Genomic DNA, 20,091 nt, shown 5'->3' on the forward strand with positions numbered 1-20,091 from the left:
TAACATCAAACTCCCATTCATGTACAACAATGACATAATATATCAACATTATAACAAAAAATCTACTTTTGTCATATAAACATGCTTAAATCATGAAATCATATTCTTATTCAACATTATCCATCATCCATCATACACTTTATCTAAAGTATGCATATAGTATATACCTTTATTATATAACATTACGAAAAAAAATCATGCATAACCATATCACATCGCCTAATCTCATGTTACTAAAATTGCCACATTATAAATCATTCAGCCTGCAACGTCATTATTCATCACATATTATCATATATGAACTATTTCCTTTTCCACCACATCATTCTGCAACATTTCTATACAACACATCATTCAACATGCGCAATAGAACATTAGCAAACACATAGCGGTCCCATGACACCCCACAGTGACCGGTTCAAAATTGTAGGGCGAGTTCGCGACTTTAGGACGTCTCCCAAGTCTTTGCATTGGCTCCTACAACTTCTACCCGGGTTCATTTTAGTTTGACTCCCTATGTTCATTAGGTTCATTGGTCACAGGTTTCAGGATCGTCGCTCTGATACCACTTTTTAACACTCCCATACTCGAAGTGCCTTACCAGGACCACTTAAGGTATGGAAACATCACCATATCGGTTACCCGAGGCAATGATAATCATAAGACAATAATGAAACATACTTAAAAGTAAATACGGTTTAAAGTGATTACACGTCAACTCCAAAACTGATAAACTGAAATACAAGGTTCTCAAAACGGTCTACTGAATAAAACTATCAAAACTCTAAAACATCGTCTGACACAGCGGAAGACTTCTAACTGCCACGTGATGACTCATCCCAGCTATCCCATACGCGTCATATCATACTTGCTCAACAACTACTCACCATCCCCAAATGGATCACCACAGTTTTTAAAACATTAAAACGGGGTCAGTACTAATTACACATAACCAATCCACAACGAAAACAAGTACACAAACAGCTCAACAACACAACAATCCTCCAAACTCCATAATCAATCTCCGCACAACTGACTACACACTAAAGTGTGTAGTCCTGCCAGAGTACCCATCGCAACAAGTACTCCACACCGCCAGTGGGGGACCGCAGCCGTACCCAACAAATCCCCACTCATCAACCACTGAACGATAAACCCAAGTTTCCTTAATGTGCACATCCCCTCCTGTGGCGGGTTCCACAGAGGGCGAACCAAGGGCGTGAAGCCACTCCCGCAAGTGACTCCACTCGGCTAGGGACGCGCCCCGAATATCACAGACAGATACAAACCAATCAACAATATACAACCAACAACCGTCAAGATCAACCAACAATATAATTAACCAATAATCACGACAACAATCACCACACATTATGTAGCCAATACTAAGTAGGGAACCCTACCTGGAAAGCAATCACCAAGATCGTCACAATCAGCTAACCACATCGTTCTTCAACGAAATCATCTCCTATAAACACACAATTATACAATCACAATCTAACATCAACCATACTCCCCAAAACCCCCAAATTACCCAATTAGGGTTTCAACCAACTTTAACAAAACATTATAAAAATTGTATAAAAAGCTTATCCTCGACACAAGGATCACAACGGCGTAAAGAACAAGATGATCCGACATTCCTAGCCTTGGGGATTTGTTTACAATGTGAGGAACACACTTACGTAACTTCTTTTCTTCTCAAAAAGGGTTTTTAGAATGATAAAAGAGACTAAGAAAGATAACGGAGGCTTTATAAACTAATCCCGTATTATTAACAAAACCCGTCAAAATCACCCGCAAAACACACTTGCTCGATCGAGTAAGTGACTTACTCGATCGAGTGTCTTTTACTCGATCAAGTGCCACACGTACTCGATCGAGTACCCATCAGGCAGACTACTATTTCGTATAAAAATATACTTACTCGACAGAGTAAGTACCACTCGATAGAGTCCCAAAGACATAGAAAACTGTAGTATTACAGTCCATTTCTCATCTAATAACACTATCCTCAAATGTTTCCCTCTTCTTTCCTTATTTTTTGTGCCAAAAACAAAGATAACACAAATGACCGGAGTATCAAACAAACACTAACAAGAGGAAAAGAGAGGTTTCATTCCTTTTCCTTTTCCCTTTCCTAATCACCCTTTACCAAACACCCTATTAATGTCGGAAAATGGGATGAGTAGGTCTCATGAGAGACGATCTCTTAATAAGTTTATTGAGAGACTATTTTGTAATTCTAAGAAAAAGTGGTACTAAAGATAATAAAATAGGTACAATTCATGATTAAAGATAAAATAGATACATTCACTATGTAAATAAGTACGAAATTACTATGTCATGAAATACAAATAAAAGGGTACGGAAGATTGGTCTCTCAATAACTTGTTGGAAGACCGTCTCTCCCAAATTTTAGTGATAAATAATTAATAAGTAGGTCTTCTGAGAGACGGTCTCTTAATAAGCTTTATTGATAGACGATTGTACAATTTTAAGAAAAAGTGGTACTAAAAAGTAATAAAATAGGTACAAATCATGATTAATGATAAAATGGGTACATTTATTATGTAAATATGTACGAAATTACTATGTACGACCAACAACAAAAAGGGTACGAAATACAAATAAAAGGGTACGAAAGATTGGTCTTTCAATAACTTAGTGAGAGACCGTTTCTCCTAAGTTTTAGTGATAATTAATATGGGATTTTTTTGACATCAATTGGAATGGAAATTATAGCATTGTTTTTAATGTTGTCAATATTAAAAAAATGGCAAGTTTGAAAAACCAACACTAAATCAAATCCCCCCTCGACATAATTAAGATCGTCCACCGCGACAAGAGAGGACACCTACAATTCGTTGGTTTTGACTTCATGTTAAAGTTAAAATTGGAGCATAAAGGGGATACAAGCTTTACGTGATCCGGTAAAATTAACCCGATTGACCCGATTTAAAAAAGCTGATCCGAAACCCAAAATTGCCCTAAACTGCTGCACTTGAATGACACCCGAAACCCGAATTGACTCGTCCCAACCTGAAAATGAGTCGAGCTTTCATGGATTTGTAACAGACCCGACCCGAAACCACCAAACCCGAAAATAACCCGACAAAACATAACTTTAATTCACCCAAAAAAACTTGAAATGACTTTTTTTCTCTTAATCATTGATCCAAGAATAAGCGACCCAGAATAACCCGATTCGCTTGACCGAAACAGAGCCGACCAATAAATTCGAAATAGACCATAACCCGAAACGAATTGGTCTGGCTCAACCCCAACTCGATTGACCCATGGGGACTTGGGGAGTAATATTCAACCGTCTTCAACTTAAACGGATAATGTTGTAACAAGCAAGACTATCTGCCAAAGAAATATACTAGTGATATTGCTTACTGATTAAGTGACTGACTAGTGCTGTTGGGAAGCCAAAAGGCATAAAAAGTTGAGAAGACCGAAGAAAAAAGAAGCTGAAAAGACCATTGTCCACCAATAATCCTATATGTAGCTGACTCTAGATTTATTTCCAAATCACTTTCCAGTTACCACTTACCACTTACCACTTACCACCATCACAATTTTAAAAGCAAAATCAACAAGCAAAGTAGCACTCTTCAATAACTACTACTGTAGTTGAAAATGGAGGGAAATGGAAGAAGTGCGGCGATAGGAATCGATCTCGGGACGACGTATTCATGTGTAGGAGTATGGCAGCATGACCGTGTCGAAATCATCACCAACGATCAAGGCAACCGTACGACGCCGTCTTGTGTTGCTTTTTCCAAAGATGAGAGGCTTGTGGGTGAAGCTGCCAAAAATCAAATTGCCATGAACCCCACTAACACTATTTACGGTTCGATCTCTCTTTGACTCTTTCTTATCCTTTTCTGAGTATTTGATAGTGCCACAAGGGTTTAATTTTGGATAGTTTAGCCATTTTTTAAAACCGTTTTAGATTTTTTTTTTTTCAAAATAGGGCTCAAAACCAAGGTATTTCTCACTTTAAGGTTCATTTCAGACTATTTCCTCCCATTCATGTCATCATTTTTCATTTTTTTATCAAATATTTTTGGTAAATGGCTAATTAAAGTAGCGATTTAATCTTTCTACAATAAAACGGTATTTCAAGTAGCGATTTCACACTCTTATGTCAAAAGTATAGAAATAAAACAATAATATGATAGATTGGTCAAAATCGCTAGTTGAATTAGTGATTTGCACCAAGCCACCACAGTACAGTACCCAACATCCAATCTCTCTCTTAAACGTCCACTAATCTTAAAACAGTTAGTCTTGCTTGTGACGGGCTATTGTGACCTCTCACAAAAAGGGAGACCCACTCACCTCTTAATGGATATTTTTGTGAGAGAAAACGGGATATCGCCCGTCTTCAATGAAATTTTGTGATCTTAAAATATCATGACAAGTTATTAACAACAATGCTATCCTTATAACTCCACATAATCATTATTCATTTTTCACTAGCACAAGTACAGGATAAACCCACCAATCTTTGCTCAATACAAAACGCAAAAGACCATACATATGCGAGAATTGGAGATTCAAATTTACGCTTTTACGAGTTATCATAAGCCTGCACCTCAATCTTCTCTGTCTATACCAAGTTTCATAACTCACTTATGATGGTTTCTATTTTTTTACATCGTTTTTATTGTTGTTTTGTCGGTTCTAACAGAGTATAAGCTAATTTTACGGGTTCTCAGTAAAAATACTACTTGTAGCATGAATAAACAGTATCACAGTATCACTCATACTTCAGAGTCGAGACCAAAGGTAGGGTAATATGTGAAGATGCATATTCGCCATTGATGAACATATAGAAGCTTAGTAATTGTGATATTTGAGAGAGTTTGTTATGTTAATAATAATAATATCATTACTTTAGGTAGTGCAAATTAGTTGGCCATTATCATTACTTTAGCTAGTGCAAATTAGTTGCCCATTATCATTACTTTAGCTAGTACAAATTAGTTGGCCATTATCATTACTTTAGCTATGCAAATTAGTTGGCCATTATCATTAGTTTAGGGATAGTAAAAATGGTGTTTTTGTATATCTGAATGAATAATGCAGTAGCCATACACGTTACTTATATACACATAATTTGCACTAGCTAAACTAATGATAATGGCCAACTAATTTGCACTAGCTAAAGTAATGATAATGGGCAACTAATTTGCACTAGCTAAAGTAATGATAATGGGCAACTAATTTGCACTAGCTAAAGTAATGATAATGGCCAACTAATTTGCACTAGCTAAAGTAATGATATTATTATTATTAACATTCCCGCTCAAGATGGACGGTCGAAGACGAAGACCAATCTTGGATGACAATTCGTGGAACCGGGGCTTGTGAAGAGGCTTAGTGAGGGTATCGGCTAGTTGATCATGACCATTAATATGTTGCACTCGGATAGTGCCTAGGCGAACTTGTTCTTTGACGAAGTGGAAGGAGAGTGCTAGATGTTTCATGCGAGAGTGAAACACTGGGTTTGCTGCGTAGTGGACGGAGGATAAGTTGTCACGGTAGATAGTTGGTGCTTGGAAGGTGGTGATATGTAGCTCATGAAGGAGAGATTGAAGCCATAGGAGCTCGGCAGTGGTGTCGGCTACTGCTCTAAACTCAGCTTCGGTTGATGAGCGAGAGAGAGCGCGTTGCTTTTTAGAGGACCATGATATTGGGTTGCCACCGAGATAGACAAGGTAGCCAGTTGTGGATATATAGTCGGAGGTATCGCCTCCATAATCAGCATCACAAAACGCGTGAAGTCGAAGAGGGGACGAGTTAGAGATGTGAATGCCGAGGTGTAGGGTTCCCTGCAGGTAGCGGAGCAATCGTTTGAGAGCTGTCCAATGAGTGGAGGTTGGATGGACAAGGAATTGAGCAAGTTTATTTACGGGGTAGGTGATGTCGGGTCGTGTCAATGAGAGGTACTGGAGGCTCCCAATTATAGCTCGATAGTCGGTTTCACTTTCGATGGGGTTGTGGGGTTCGGCTAAGATGGGAGGATGGGGTATCATGGGGGTTGAAGCCGGTTTACAGTGTTGGAAATTATGTTTGTGGAGGAGGTCGGAGAGGTATTTTGTTTGGTTTAAGTGGAGGCCGTGTTTCGTGGGTGTTACTTCTATGCCAAGAAAATAAGTTAATGGGCCGAGATCTTTGAGTGAGAACTTACTGGACAATTGATTAATGAAGGTGGCTATGTGGGTTCTGTTTCGGCCAGTGACAATGATGTCGTCGACGTATACAAGGACATAAATTTGCGTCGTGGAGTTAATGAGAAAGAAAAGAGAGGGGTCTGAAAGTGAGTTTTGAAAACCATATTGAGTAAGGTAGTTTTTGAGCTCTGATACCATGTGAAAATGGCGTTTTTGTATATCTGAATGAATAATGCAGTAGCCATACACGTTACTTATATACACATAATTTGCACTAGCTAAACTAATGATAATGGCCAACTAATTTGCACTAGCTAAAGTAATGATAATGGGCAACTAATTTGCACTAGCTAAAGTAATGATAATGGCCAACTAATTTGCACTAGCTAAAGTAATGATATTATTATTATTAACATGTTATAGAGAGAGATAAGAGAGAGAAGTTGTTATATTTGTATATCTCAGAGTAAGTTATTACAATTCTGTTAATGATGCTTATATAGTGACTAGTATCTAACTACTTTACTAATTACATCAGCCTTAAATCATCATAGGTTCATATCCCCCCTTCAAGCTGGATTGCAGGATGTAGTTGTAATCCAAGCTTGGAACTGAGAAAATTATGTTGCTGGGAACCCAATGCCTTTGTTAATAAATCTGCAAGTTGTAATCCTGTACGAACATGCTGTGGAATGAGAAAACCTTCTTGCAATTTATCTCGAACATAATGGCAATCAATCTCCAAGTGTTTTGTTCGCTCGTGAAAGATAGGATTCTGTACTATATGTTGAGCGGCTTTGTTGTCACAAAATAAGGGTATTGGCTTAGGTACACTGATCTGCAAATCTGATAAAAGACTGTTAATCCAAACCATTTCACTTGCAGTGTATGACATGCTACGGTATTCAGCTTCTGCTGAGCTTTTGCTAACCGTCTTTTGTTTCTTAGTCTTCCATGAGACTAAAGAATTACCCAGAAAAATGCAATAACCACTTAAAGATCTTGCTGAAAACGCACACTGCCCCAATCTGAGTCACTGTAAGCTGAGACAGTCAGTGGATTGTTTGCAGGGTAATGCAATCCAGAGTTTACAGTCTTCTTTAAGTATCTAACCACATGGATAGCAGCCTGCATATGTGGCACTCGTGGTTGCTGTAGGAACTGACTTAAATGTTGTGTGGAGTATGAAATATCAGGTCGTGTCATGTTTAAGTAAAGCAACCTGCCTATAAGTCGTCTATATCTCTCTGGATCAGACAGAAGTTCACCTGAATCAGTAGAAAGTTTCAGGCCTCTTGCCATTGGAAAATCAGCTGGTGTACAATCCTCCATTTGCATATCTTTGATAATGTCAAGTGTATATTTCCTTTGATTAAGGAGCAACCCAGACTCATTTCTTGCTATTTCCAAACCCAAAAATATCTCATTTTTCCTAGGTCTTTTATTGTAAAAGCTTTATCAAGACCCACCTTAATGCTCTCAATTTCTTGAACTGATTCTCCTGTCAAGAGCACATCATCAACATAGACAAGTGTTATGATGAATTTCTGTCACTGGATGTACTCTAGTAAACAAAGAATAATCTTGTTTAGATTGAACAAAACCTTGGCTTTGTAAGAATTTGGTCAATTCAATATTCCATTGACGAGCTGCTTGCTTCAAACCATAAAGTGATCTTTTTAATCTGCAGACTTCTCCTGGTTTGGCTTTGGTGTAGCCTTCTGGTGGAGACATGTAAACTTCTTCTTCCAGAAAACCATGAAGAAACGGGTTATTAATGTCTAGTTGAAGAGAGGCCAATTCTTAGAAGCTGCTAGAGCAAGAAGAAGAACTCTGACTGTTGCAAATTTTGCAACAGGGGAAAAAGTATGCACATAATCCTTATACTTGACTTGATTAAACCCCTTAGCCACTAGCCTAGCTTTGAAACGTTCCACTGGGCTTTGAAACGTTCCACTGAACCATCTGCCCCGTGTTTTATTTTGTAGACCCATTTTGAACCAATTGCTTTATGGCCTGCTGGCAATGTAGTAAGAACCCAAGTAGCATTTTGTTCCAAAGCCTCTAGTTCTTTGTCCATGGCTTCTTGCCATCTCTTATCATTCTTCGCTTGTGAGTATGTAGATGGTTCAACTTCATGTATGACTTTAGATAGTGAGTTCACATATTCTTCAGAAAATTCTACCATATTGTTAAGATAGAAGCATGGAAGGAATTCTTCTGAGCTGGTAACTTCTGAGGACAATAAAATCCCTTGAGTCTTGATGATAACCGAGTTGGTCTTGATGACTGCCTGAAGTCTGAACTTGTGTTCTTTGTTGCAGTGCAACATTAGGTTGTTGAACATCAGGATTAGTGACTGTTTGTTGAATATCAGAAACAGTGACAATGGGAGGGTCCTGCTGGACCTGTTGTTCAATATTAATTGTAGGAGTTTCTCTGACCTGTATGGGAATACTCCCTGTTGATAGTGGATCATCATGATGAAATAAATCTACTAATTCACTGTCTATGTGACTTGAGTCTTCTGCAATAGCCTGTTGGTCTCTAAAAGGGAAAATTTCTTCCTGAAATATGACATCCCTTGCCACAAAAGTCTTGTGATTTTGTAAATCATATAGTTTATATCCTTTTTGGCCAAAAGGATAGCCAATAAACACACACTTCCTTCCCTTGGGTCCAAACTTATCTTTATGAGAAAGAGGCATGGGTGCATAACACAAACACCCTAAGACTCTTAATTCATCAGAAGTAGCTGGTTTGCCAAATAATACTTCAAATGGGGTTTTCCACCCTAATACAGAAGTTGGCATCTTGTTGATCAAGTATGTTGCAGCAAGTACACTCACCCCAGAATCTAATTGGTAAGTTTGCATGAATCCTGATTGCTCTTGTTGTTTCAATTAAATGTCTATGTTTTCTTTCCACACGCCCATTTTGTTATGGCCTTCCCACAATACTTCTTTGCAACACAATGCCTTTCTCATTAAACAACTCATAGCACTGCTCTTGTAAAAATTCAGAACCATTATCACTTTTGAATGTCTTGACCTTGCCTCCAAATTGTGTTTCAATATATGCTAAATTTTTTTTAATTAAACTAGCCACCTGAAATTTATTCTGGAACATATAAATCCAGGTCACCCTTGAATGATCATCAAGGATAGTAAGAAAGTATTTAGCCCCTGTGATAGTAGGTGTCCTATAAGGACCCCATAGATCCATGTGAACAAGATCAAATAACCCCTGAGCATAATACATGCTGCAATTTATCAAAGGAACTATGCCCTAGTCTAGAGTGGAAAAGTTCAAGATTACAATCAGAATTACAAGCATTAGATTTTGACAAATAGCTTGACTTTCCAAGATCTCTTGAGTCTTGTACTCTTAAGACTTTATTCTTATTCTCCAAAGCTGGTGTAAACCAGTATAGGCCTCTTTTCCTTATAGCTATGCCAAGTTTCTCCTTACTGATAGGGTCCTGGAACAGACAATGCTCAGATGTGATCAAGACAATCATGAGAGTATGCTGAATTAGCTTGCTTACTGAGAGCAAATTTTGCTTAAAATTAGGAACCACTAAAACATCCTTTAAGTGAATAGCAGATGTCAACATTATATCTCCCACTGTATTCACCAACTTTATAGAACCATCAGGGAGTCCAATTACTACAGGTTTGTTTAAAGACCTAACATTTGTAAGCATATCAACTTGTGAGGTCATATGGTCTGACGCACCTGTGTCAACTATCCATTCTGACTGGCCATATGCTTGTGCAACAGGAAAAGCCTTAGAGTACAATTTGTACAATTTGTACCTGCAAAGTTCATAGAAGAATCTCCAGCAGATGATTTGTCAGACATAGCCTTGTACATCTGTTGCATCACATTCTGAACAATGCCTGTCACCACTGCTGTATCAACTCCCATCATAGTTGAACTACCTGCAGTGTTAACATCAAGTGGATTGTCAGACTGTATAACATCTGCATTGCTAGCTTTCCTGTGGTACACATTAGATCTGCCACCAGAGTAGTTATGCCTGCCTCTACCCCTGCCACCTTTAGCTGCAGCATGCCTGATTCTTTGATGACAAGCAGCCACCAGATGTCCCTTCTTGCCACAATAGTCACAGATCTTCTGATGATGACACTCATCATCAGTATGTCCTCATGTCCTCCTTTTTGACATCCATTGCATAACTTAGGCACTGATTTCTCCTGAGAGACATCCTGCTTTTGTCTTTTCCAATCTCCCTGATGAACATCATGAGATCTAGTAGAAGCATAGGCATTAGCCTCAGTGGGAACCACAATATGCTCAGAAATTTGTCGTTGCTTTTCAGTTTTCTGCAACAATCCTAAAGCCTTATTCATAGGGGGTAAGGAATCCATAGACAGTACAGTGGTTTTGACTGTATCATAACCATTATTGAGTCCCATCAAAAATTGGATAAGCTTTGAGTTGTTTTCCTTTTCAAGAATCCTTTTCAACAACTGACATGTACAACTAGTCATTGCACCACACGTACAATAAGGAATTGGATCTAATTCATCAATACTTTCCCAAGCAGTTTTCATTTTACTATAATACTCTACCAAACTGGTATTTTCCTGAGAAATATGCCCCAAATCTTTATTTAAGGAATAAATTTCAAGAGTATTGACTTGGCCATATCTATCTAACAACTCATCCACATTTCTTTAGCACTAGCAGCATACTTCAAGGTTTCACCAATCTGAGGTTCTAAAGAATTAGTTATCCAACGCATAATCAAGAAATCACACCTCCTCCATTGATGATAAGTATTAGCAGTCTAGCAGGTGCACGACATGTGCCATCAACAAAACCTTCTTTGTTTTTAGCAATCAAAGCATTATACACCTCTCGTTTCCATTGAAGAAAACTATTATTTCCATTGAATTTAATCTCAGTTAATTTCAAGGTCGGCTGATCAGTACTAGAAATGTATAAAGGATCATCAAGAACAGCATACGGTGCAACAACAGAATCAGTAGTATCAGCAGACATGATGACACAGAAATTGAGCTTAAATTGTCAAGAAGAATGAAATACAGAGAAGAATGCACAAGAATCACGAAGAAAACGAAGAGGAAAAATCAAGAATAGATGAATTTTGCCAAAGCGAACTGAAAATAAGAGTTCGAGAAAAACAATTCTCACAATGAGATGAACAAAGGTAGGAGAAAGAAGCAAAATCAACCATAGAAACCCAGAATCAAACCCCTGGTTCGTCTGATACCATGTGAAGATGCATATTCTCCATTGATGAACATATAGAAGCTTAGTAATTGTGATATTTGAGAGAGTTTGTTATAGAGAGAGATAAGAGAGAGAAGTTGTTATATTTGTATATCTAAGAGTAAGTTATTACAATTCTGTTAATGATGCTTATATAGTGACTAGTCTCTAACTACTTTACTAATTACATCAGCCTTACATCATCATAGGTTCATATAATATGGTGCTAAACATCACCTGGAATAAATTGACAGGCGCTGTAATTAATATGCTTCTTGTATCAACGGTTCCTATGTACAAGATTAGATCGTCTCATGATTTTAGGAACGAGGAGCACTACTTATTTTCCTTGTTTTTTTGCTTCCTCAATATACTGTTTTCTGCAATCTTCTTAACCTTGTCACCATCCTTGATCAGAAAATTGGCATTTTTAGCTTTAGTGTGATATTTCATCACTTTATCAGTTGTTTTCCCTACTGCCCATCTCTATTGTTCCACTGTGATCACCCCACTCTTGCACAGTGGCCTTATCTGCTTCCAGCTGATGATGTTAATCAAAGGCTTTAGAACTGTTAAAATCGAGGGTTCCTGAAATAATACCCTTGATTCTTACAACTCTAATGCCCTCGGAGGAACAGACCGAAGATGAAGAAACTGAAATATTATTTTAAAACTGTGTAGCTTTCCGCGAGAGGAATCCAACCGCGTAAAAATCACGCAAAGCGGTGGATAGACAAAGGAGAATGGTTGAATCGAAGGTGAGATGCGGGAATGGCAAAGAGAAAGGAGAAGCAACATGTTTGGTGGCTTGGTGCTAATCGCTAATTCAACTAGCGATTTGCCCAAGTTATCATATTATTGATTTATTTTTGTACTTTCGTCATAAGAGTGTGAAATCGCTACTTGAGGTAGCGTTTTATCGTAAAAAACGCTAAATCACTATTTCATATAGCGATTTATCAAATAAGTATTTATTAAAGAAGAAAAAATGATGACGTGGACCCATTGGGAAGAAATAGTTTGAGATGAACCCTAAAGCAAGAAATAGTTTGGTTTTAAGCCCTATTTTGAAAAAAAATTCGTTTTATGCGGTTAAAGAACCCGCATTTCACATATTATACGGGGCACCTTAAACAAGAATTTGACATTTTCAGTATATTACTCCTATTCATTTGAGATCTTACTTTACTTGTAAACTTTTAGTTAGAAGCAAACTGTTAACTGAAATTATGAATGTTTTTGTTTTCCATTCTTATCGATTGCAGATGCAAAGAGGCTTATTGGCCGAAGATTCACAGATCAAGTAGTGCAAAATGACATGAAACTGTGGCCTTTTAAGGTTCTCTCTTGTCCTTCGAAGGACAACAAGCCTATGATTGTGGTCACCTATAAGGGTGATAAGAAGCACTTTTCTGCGGAGGAGATATCAGCCATGGTGCTCATGAAAATGAAAAAGACCGCAGCGGAGTACCTTGGGTCCGAAGTTAAGGATGCTGTTATCACTGTTCCTGCATATTTCAATGATTCTCAGCGTCAAGCAACTAAAGATGCGGGGATCATTGCTGGCCTCAATGTGATGCGAATCATAAACGAGCCGACAGCTGCAGCAATTGCATATGGTCTTGAGCATAAGGCTGTTGAGAGTAATGTAGCTAAAAGAAATGTGCTGGTCTTTGATCTTGGTGGCGGGACTTTTGATGTCTCGTTGGTGACTCTGGATAAGGATGCATTTGAAGTTAAAGCTATAAGTGGGGATACTCACCTTGGTGGTGGGGATTTTGACAATAGATTGCTGAACCATTTTGTGGCGGAATTCAAGTTGAAACACAATAAGGATATAGAAAATAATCCCCGAGCTCTTGGAAGATTAAGGGCTGCTTGTGAGAGAGCAAAGAGGACCCTTTCTTCATCTACTGAGACGAATATTGAAATTGATTGCCTTTTTGAGGGCATTGATTTCTCTTCTGTTATATCCCGTGCTAGATTTGAAAAATTGAACATGGATTTATTTAAAGATTGCTTGAAACCTGTTGAACGTTGCTTAATGGATGCCAAGATTGACAAGAGTGATATTGATGAAATTGTGCTTGTTGGTGGGTCGACTCGTATTCCTAAGGTTCAACAGTTGTTGCAGAATTTCTTCTGTGGGAAGGGGCTTTGCAAACGCCTGAATCCGGATGAGGCAGTTGCTTATGGGGCAGCCATTCATGCAGCTGTCTTAAGTGGTGTTCGCCATAGCCAACATCTTATGCTTGTGGATGTGACTCCGCTATCTCTTGGTGTTAAGATTCAGACAGGTGAGATGCGTGTTGTGATCCCAAGGAACACACCAATTCCGGTAAAGATGGGGAAGAACTTTACAACTGTTGCAGATAACCAGACCTCAGTAAACATTTTTGTGTACGAGGGCGAGAGAACCATTGCCGAGGAAAACAATTTGTTGGGTAGCTTTGAGCTTTGTGGCATTACACCTGCCCGCAAAGGTGTTCCGAGCATAAATGAATGTTTTGAAATTGATGCTAATGGTATCTTGACTGTCACGGCAGTTGAGAAAAGCTCTGGCAGTACGAGTGAGATTACTATCACAAAACACAGTGGGGGGTTTTCAAATTTGGAGATTGATAGGATGGTCGAGGAGGCTAAGGTGTACATGGTAGATGATATTGATCGAAAAAATGTGAAGACGGCCAAAGCAAACTTAGAGAACTATGTGAATGAAGTTTGGGACATCTTGAATGATGATTGTGGAGAGATCGGAGTGGATAACAAAAAGAAGCTAGAGGATGCTGTTGAGAAGACAATTCAGTGGTTAGAATGGAATCGCGATCTTACCAATGGCTATAAGTTTGAGGACAAGTTGGAAGAGCTTAAAAACATTTGCCATCCTCTCATGTCTAAGATGAACCCATAGGTTGTGGTCTTGTGGCGTCCGACGAGATATTCCCTTCGTTCACTGCAATCTCGTACATTTGGGTAATATATGTGAGTAGTGTTTTAATCAGATGTATGGAATTCTTAAAATTTGTTAGAAATGTAGCTTCGGTAAGGCTCCTTGTGTTCATCATTTCCTATTTTATTAGATGATTCGAAGTATTCCTTTTGTTTTCTTTCTGAAATATTCTCGATTCTGTGATTTTTGTTTGGGACAGAGATCTGTTTTAGTGATGCATTTGACTGATTTGAGCATCAAGTCTCAATTAGTATTGGAAGATTGCTAACAAATACGCTACCTTAAAGTATAAGATCATTAGTGTTCACTTTTGAGCAATGGATGTAGAATTGATCTATAGTCGGATACTTTTTTGTTTGGCTAATCTATTTGTAAGCAGTTTAGTTAGCGTTAGATGAAGTTATTTTTATTCAAAAGAGTTCTGATGTTTTCGGATCAATTCACATATGGTGGGTAACGGTTTATGATGACTCGTCGCTTGTATGCTAAGCTGAGGACTTCGGAGTGATGTCGGAAAACCTGCTGTCATTAAGGTTTAATGGGCAAAACCTTTGTAAATTCCGATTGTTACAACAACTCCCTTGAAGAGATCTGAACTAAAGTTTACACCGCGAAAATGATGTAATTTATTTTGTAAATATGGGATTAGTCCATCAAAAATTAATTATGAGACATACTCAAATACACCAGTAAAAATGTGGAATTAGTCCATAAAAATCATAATCAGGCCACATTTACACAATAGAGATTAACATCTGAATATGATTGCAAACATAACAGAAGCAAAAGCTACAAATTAAAATTCCATAGGTACAACTTGTTCAAATTATAATTCAAATTACTTACTAGCTATGTTGCTCAGACTCCGTTGGAAGGGTCAGGGGTGCATACCCAAGTGTCATACTCGCTATTTTTTATGCTGGGTCATATGGAGTGTCGAAGTAAAATACTCTGTAGTTTACTAGTCCTTGAATCAACCATTTGTGTTATAATTAACCTTTTTGAGCAGTTGTCTAACATCTTTATTAGCATGATAATTCCCTTCCTTTTTATCATAAAACTTGGTGTGAACCGCCTTCAAAACACCCAAAACCCTAACAAGCTCTTGATCATCATCATCATCACGGGTTCCCTTCTTGTCGAAAAATGTATACGGTTTAATTTTGATCACATTACCCCTATCTTCGGCACACCAAACCTCGTCCAAGTCATCCACGATCAAAACGAGTCGTGGATGAGAAAGGACGACTTTGAGCCCTTTACTAGCCTTCATCGAACAATTATCCCTATAAATCACCCTTGAAAACCGAACCTTATCGGTCTCAAGTATCTTGGCAATCTCCCCGGCATACTCTTTGTCGCCCATAGTGTAGATAGATAACTCGAATATCTCGCTCGCTTTTTCGAGGAAATCACGAGTCCCGGGCCTTAACTTGATCAATGCGGCACCTTTTATAATCTCGTAAATGTCGTCACCAGCGGCTTTTACGTTGTTGGGTGATGATTTGCCGTTCTTCTTCTCATTCTTCTGATTATTATTTTTAGTATCTTTCTTTTCGAGGTCGTTACAATGAATAAGAGTGTTGTCTAAATCAAGAACAAGATGGAGCTTCTTGCGTTGCAATAATTGTTTTAAATTAAGGTCTCGAAGTAAGCGAATTCCCTCGACGGTGAGGAACAGGTTGCGATGGATATACCAGAATTGGAGAGTAATCGGATCGTTGCACTTGTTCTTGGGTTTCTTACAAAGTACGCATGCATTGTTGTTGACGAAACCGGGATGCGGGCATTCGTTGCTATCAACAGCTTCCTTTAAGGATAACAGCGTTTCTTCCATTGTTATGATTAATTAATTAAGAGAATTGTGAATTTGTGATGTTTTAGGTTTAATTGAAAGGGAGTAATATATATGCGTTGAGTCTGAAATTTATATTGTTTAGGTTTAGGAAATTATTCCCACCGACTCAATCTCTAATATGGCCACTCCATAAAGTAGATAAGAAATCAATAATCAAGAAATCCGTCTGCTAATTTGAGCCGGTAATTCATCCAATTAATGATCCAATCTCCAATGCGGATTTTGCAATCATTACCAGTTTTGATGCCAATACCAAATTACTTGATCATGATACGCAAATGAAACACGAAACAGTAAAAGACATTGCAAAGTAAACTGTCTTATTACAACAATAAAGGTTCGGTTCGTCAAAATAACAGAAGTCTAGTGTTTTGAATATTTTTTTAGAATCCTAGAACAAAAACACAGGAAGTATAGATAGACTGGATGGACATTTGAGTTTCAATGATGAACTGTGGAGCTAAAGGGAGTCAGAAGATGAGATGATGATATCCTTGAGTTGAGTAGCTACGTCCACCATCGTTGGCCTACATTCTTCGTCTCTAGCTAAGCAGCTGAGGGCAAGCTCTACTATTGCTTTAAGATGGACCTCATCTGGAATTGGTCCATTTCTAGTGATTGTTGGATCCACAACATCGCACAGGCAGTTAACTGCATGACATTCACTCACCCACTCTAATAAATTACACAGGCCTTGGGTTGATCGACATTCGGTGAAAGGGAATTTTCCAGTGAGGAGTACAAGAAGAATCATACCAAAAGAATAAACATCACAACTCTCTGCCACCCTGCTCGAGTTAAAATACTCAGGTGCAATATAGCCAACTGTCCCTCTTATTACCTCGTATTCCACGTACTTTTCACCTGCTGGAATTGAAATAGAGGAGCTAAAGTCTGATAATCTGACGGAATCGTCTTGGTCTAAGTATACATTTTCAGGTTTCAAGTCTCTGTGTACGATAGGGCGGTCAAAAGCTGTGTGCAAATAGGCAACTACATGAGCAATCTCCCACGCAATTCTTAGCCTGTCCTTCCACTCTAGTGTCTCTTTGCTTTCCCCTTCGTCATTGAATATCCGACTATGAAGGGTTCCCTTTTCTTCCCACTCATAAACAAGAATTGGATTTTTTGTGTGGAGACAGCACCCAAGCAGCCTATGGACATTCCTATGAGTACCCATTTCTGCGGCTACTGCAATTTCGCGGCAAGCCAACTCGTATTGTTCACTATCACCAAAAGTTTTAACCTGAACGAACTTTCCATCCCAAGCACCTCTAAAACTCCTACCATAACTTGTTACCGCAGTTACACGATTTTTGTCTACACTCATAGAGTTGATTTCATCAACTGAGAAGCAACGGATGGAATTGGTTCTGCCATTAAACAAGGAAATCCTCTCTTCTAGTAGCGTTGCTCGATTCTTATTAAAATTTTCTTCATTTCCACTAAAACTCTGATATTTGCCACTTTCCTAAATTAAACATAAATATATACATATACATCAAACATGATCAAGATTCAAGAACATCAACCAATTTCAGATTATGGCACCAGATTTAGACGGTTACAAACGACTACTGCAGAGGTAATACATGAAATTGCAAATTGTACAATAATCTTATAAAGGGACCATTTAGGAAAGAACTAACCTTTGACTTTTGGAGCTTAAGATCACGCAGAAAGTATCGTAAAATGTCCGTTAGTTTCATTTTAAAGTATTAAGTATATCTCACTCCGTTGAATATTACTATGAGTAGATTGGAAAGTTCATACTTGTTTAGTCTTTACTAATTTACACCTCATCAATTATCAATGGTCGGAAAGTATAATGATAGCCACAGACTTGTATGGCGTACAGAGTAGAGGACTGGTTCGGACGGATACTTCTGTTACATAACGTCTTCATGTCCGACATTGTGGCATCATCTGTCAAATAACGTGTCCATGTCCAAAAAATGTGTCAGAAACCAGAATTCAGCACATTAAGTTCCTGATACAGATAAATATGATAACAGAATCAAAGAGTAGATCATAAACTGCAGGAGCCATCAAAGATATTGCTCTGGAGGGTAGACTATGCAAATTTTCACTGAAAATCATGGGTGGTTCCGGTCTGTAATTTTATTGTTAATACATAATATTACTCCGTATAAAATTTTGATGAGATTTTGAATTTTCAATGGGGGTACCCTGCTATTTTTTTTTCCAGTTTTTATATATTATAATTCTATGGGGTATATGGCACCCATCAATCAAAAATACTTCGGAAAGTAATTAAACAATAACCATATCCTGGCACAGGTATTATCGCATAAAATCATCAATTACTAAGAACACCAAGCTTAAATCATCACAGATTCACAGCGTACCACAGTCGACGGATTAAATTAAGGCTCACTAAACCAGGATTAATACTCAGTTACAGCCTAGTAAACAAGAATGGGATTGTTCGTATTGAGGGAGCAGACCATAGCCTATAACTTCTACTCGTACTAGTTTATGAGACCATCCTATGATATGATTCCGAGACCGAATAACGTAGTGTAGACTATAGTAGCGTATTAAAAGGGAAAAAAATGCACATGAATAAGAAAATACCTACAGCTGAATAGGTGATCTCCATGAATAATCATCATCAAATGGGAGACTCAATCACGATTAACAAAAACAAAAAGCATGAATAGTACTAACCTGTTAACAGGGTCAACTAGAAGTCAGGAAGCGTTGCATTTTTTTGAGAGCACCTCCAACCATGAGTTTCACACTACGCGAAAAATTGAGGAAGAGGAAAGTTGAGGAACAAAGCTCTCCAACCATGAATATAGTGCAGCGGAAAAGTGAGGAAGAAAACGCACTGCGGAAAATCAAGGAACAAAACCCACGGCTTGAAACCAAAATTCTACAGCTAAATTATTTTTTTTTACACAATCCAAGGTAGGGGGGCCCACTTTTTGTGGAGATTATTTTAATCATGTTTGTATTTTGTTAACTATTTTGTCTTCAAATTTTATTTTTCCCAATAATTAGTATGTAACTAATTTATTTAAAAATAATAATTACACCATAATTTGTATCTTTTTTTTCTCTTCAAATAGGTAGTAATATTGATATATATCCACACACTTTTCCTTCTCTTCCTTCTTTGATGTTTTTTTGACTCTCTTACATATCGTTTTTTAATAGACGTTTAAGAATCGTAATTTGTGGGGTAATTGAATAACATTGATAAAAACGATTACACAATGCTCCAAAATTTCTGTGCACACAATGCTTTCATCTCACAAATTGAAACAGACCATGTCACAGTAGCCTTGACTGATGAATGCTGGATGATAGGCAAGAGGAATTGGAGCAATTCGAAAGGAACAAGGTATGGCATCTTGTCCCTAGGCCCTCCCAACGTACTGTAATTGGTACACGGTGGGTCTTTCGCAACAAGCTAGATGATGTTGGAGAAATCGTAAGGAACAAAGCTAGACTAGTGGTGCAAGGTTTTAACCAACAAGAAGGAATTGATTACGATGAAACCTTTGCACCGGTAGCTAGGCTTGAAGCCATACGAATGCTTGTAGCTTTTGCGTCTTTTCAAGGTATAAAGCTTTTTCAAATGGATGTCAAAACCGCATTTTTAAATGGATACCTTGATGAAGAAGTGTTTTTTGAACAACCTCCGGGCTTTATAAACAACGAGTTTCCCAACCACGTTTTTAAACTTGATAAAGCACTTTATGGTTTAAAACAGGCTCCTAGGGCTTGGTATGACAAGCTTTCAAAGTTTCTATTGGAAAATGGTTTCTTACGTGGGTCCGTGGATAAAACGTTGTTTATCAAGT

The 20,091-nt window shown here is 38.0% G+C and overlaps 3 protein-coding genes across 3 annotated transcripts; 1 reads left to right on the plus strand and 2 right to left on the minus strand.

Annotated features, from left to right (window-relative positions):
• Positions 1–3,551: 3,551 nt before the first annotated feature.
• Positions 3,552–14,659, plus strand: LOC141605332 (heat shock cognate 70 kDa protein-like). The gene is made up of 2 exons (XM_074424045.1): positions 3,552–3,859; positions 12,716–14,659. The coding sequence occupies exons 1-2, from the start codon at positions 3,646–3,648 to the stop codon at positions 14,359–14,361; spliced, it is 1,860 nt and encodes a 619-aa protein (XP_074280146.1). The 5' UTR covers positions 3,552–3,645; the 3' UTR covers positions 14,362–14,659.
• A 714-nt stretch (positions 14,660–15,373) lies between these two features.
• Positions 15,374–16,237, minus strand: LOC141607256 (RNA polymerase II C-terminal domain phosphatase-like 4). Its single transcript, XM_074426615.1, has one exon. It carries the CDS (start codon positions 16,235–16,237, stop codon positions 15,374–15,376), a length of 864 nt encoding a protein of 287 aa, XP_074282716.1.
• A 260-nt stretch (positions 16,238–16,497) lies between these two features.
• LOC141605333 (non-functional pseudokinase ZRK2-like) lies at positions 16,498–18,974 on the minus strand. The gene is made up of 3 exons (XM_074424046.1): positions 18,857–18,974; positions 17,908–18,248; positions 16,498–17,729 (listed from the first exon to the last, which is right to left on the minus strand). The coding sequence occupies exons 2-3, from the start codon at positions 17,965–17,967 to the stop codon at positions 16,719–16,721; spliced, it is 1,071 nt and encodes a 356-aa protein (XP_074280147.1). The 5' UTR covers positions 17,968–18,248; positions 18,857–18,974; the 3' UTR covers positions 16,498–16,718.
• Positions 18,975–20,091: the final 1,117 nt, after the last annotated feature.

This window comes from Silene latifolia, chromosome 10 (genome assembly GCF_048544455.1).
Source record: "Silene latifolia isolate original U9 population chromosome 10, ASM4854445v1, whole genome shotgun sequence".
NCBI lineage: Eukaryota > Viridiplantae > Streptophyta > Magnoliopsida > Caryophyllales > Caryophyllaceae > Silene > Silene latifolia.

Coding starts and splice junctions, on each gene's coding strand:
- LOC141605332 (XM_074424045.1), top strand. CDS start 3,646: ATGGAGGGAAATGGAAGAAGTGCGGCGATAGGAATCGATCTCGGGACG. Junction 3,860..12,715: donor CCCCACTAACACTATTTACG/GTTCGATCTCTC, acceptor TATCGATTGCAG/ATGCAAAGAGGCTTATTGGC.
- LOC141607256 (XM_074426615.1), bottom strand. CDS start 16,237: ATGGAAGAAACGCTGTTATCCTTAAAGGAAGCTGTTGATAGCAACGAA.
- LOC141605333 (XM_074424046.1), bottom strand. CDS start 17,967: ATGAAACTAACGGACATTTTACGATACTTTCTGCGTGATCTTAAGCTC. Junction 17,730..17,907: donor TTAAGCTCCAAAAGTCAAAG/GTTAGTTCTTTC, acceptor TGTTTAATTTAG/GAAAGTGGCAAATATCAGAG.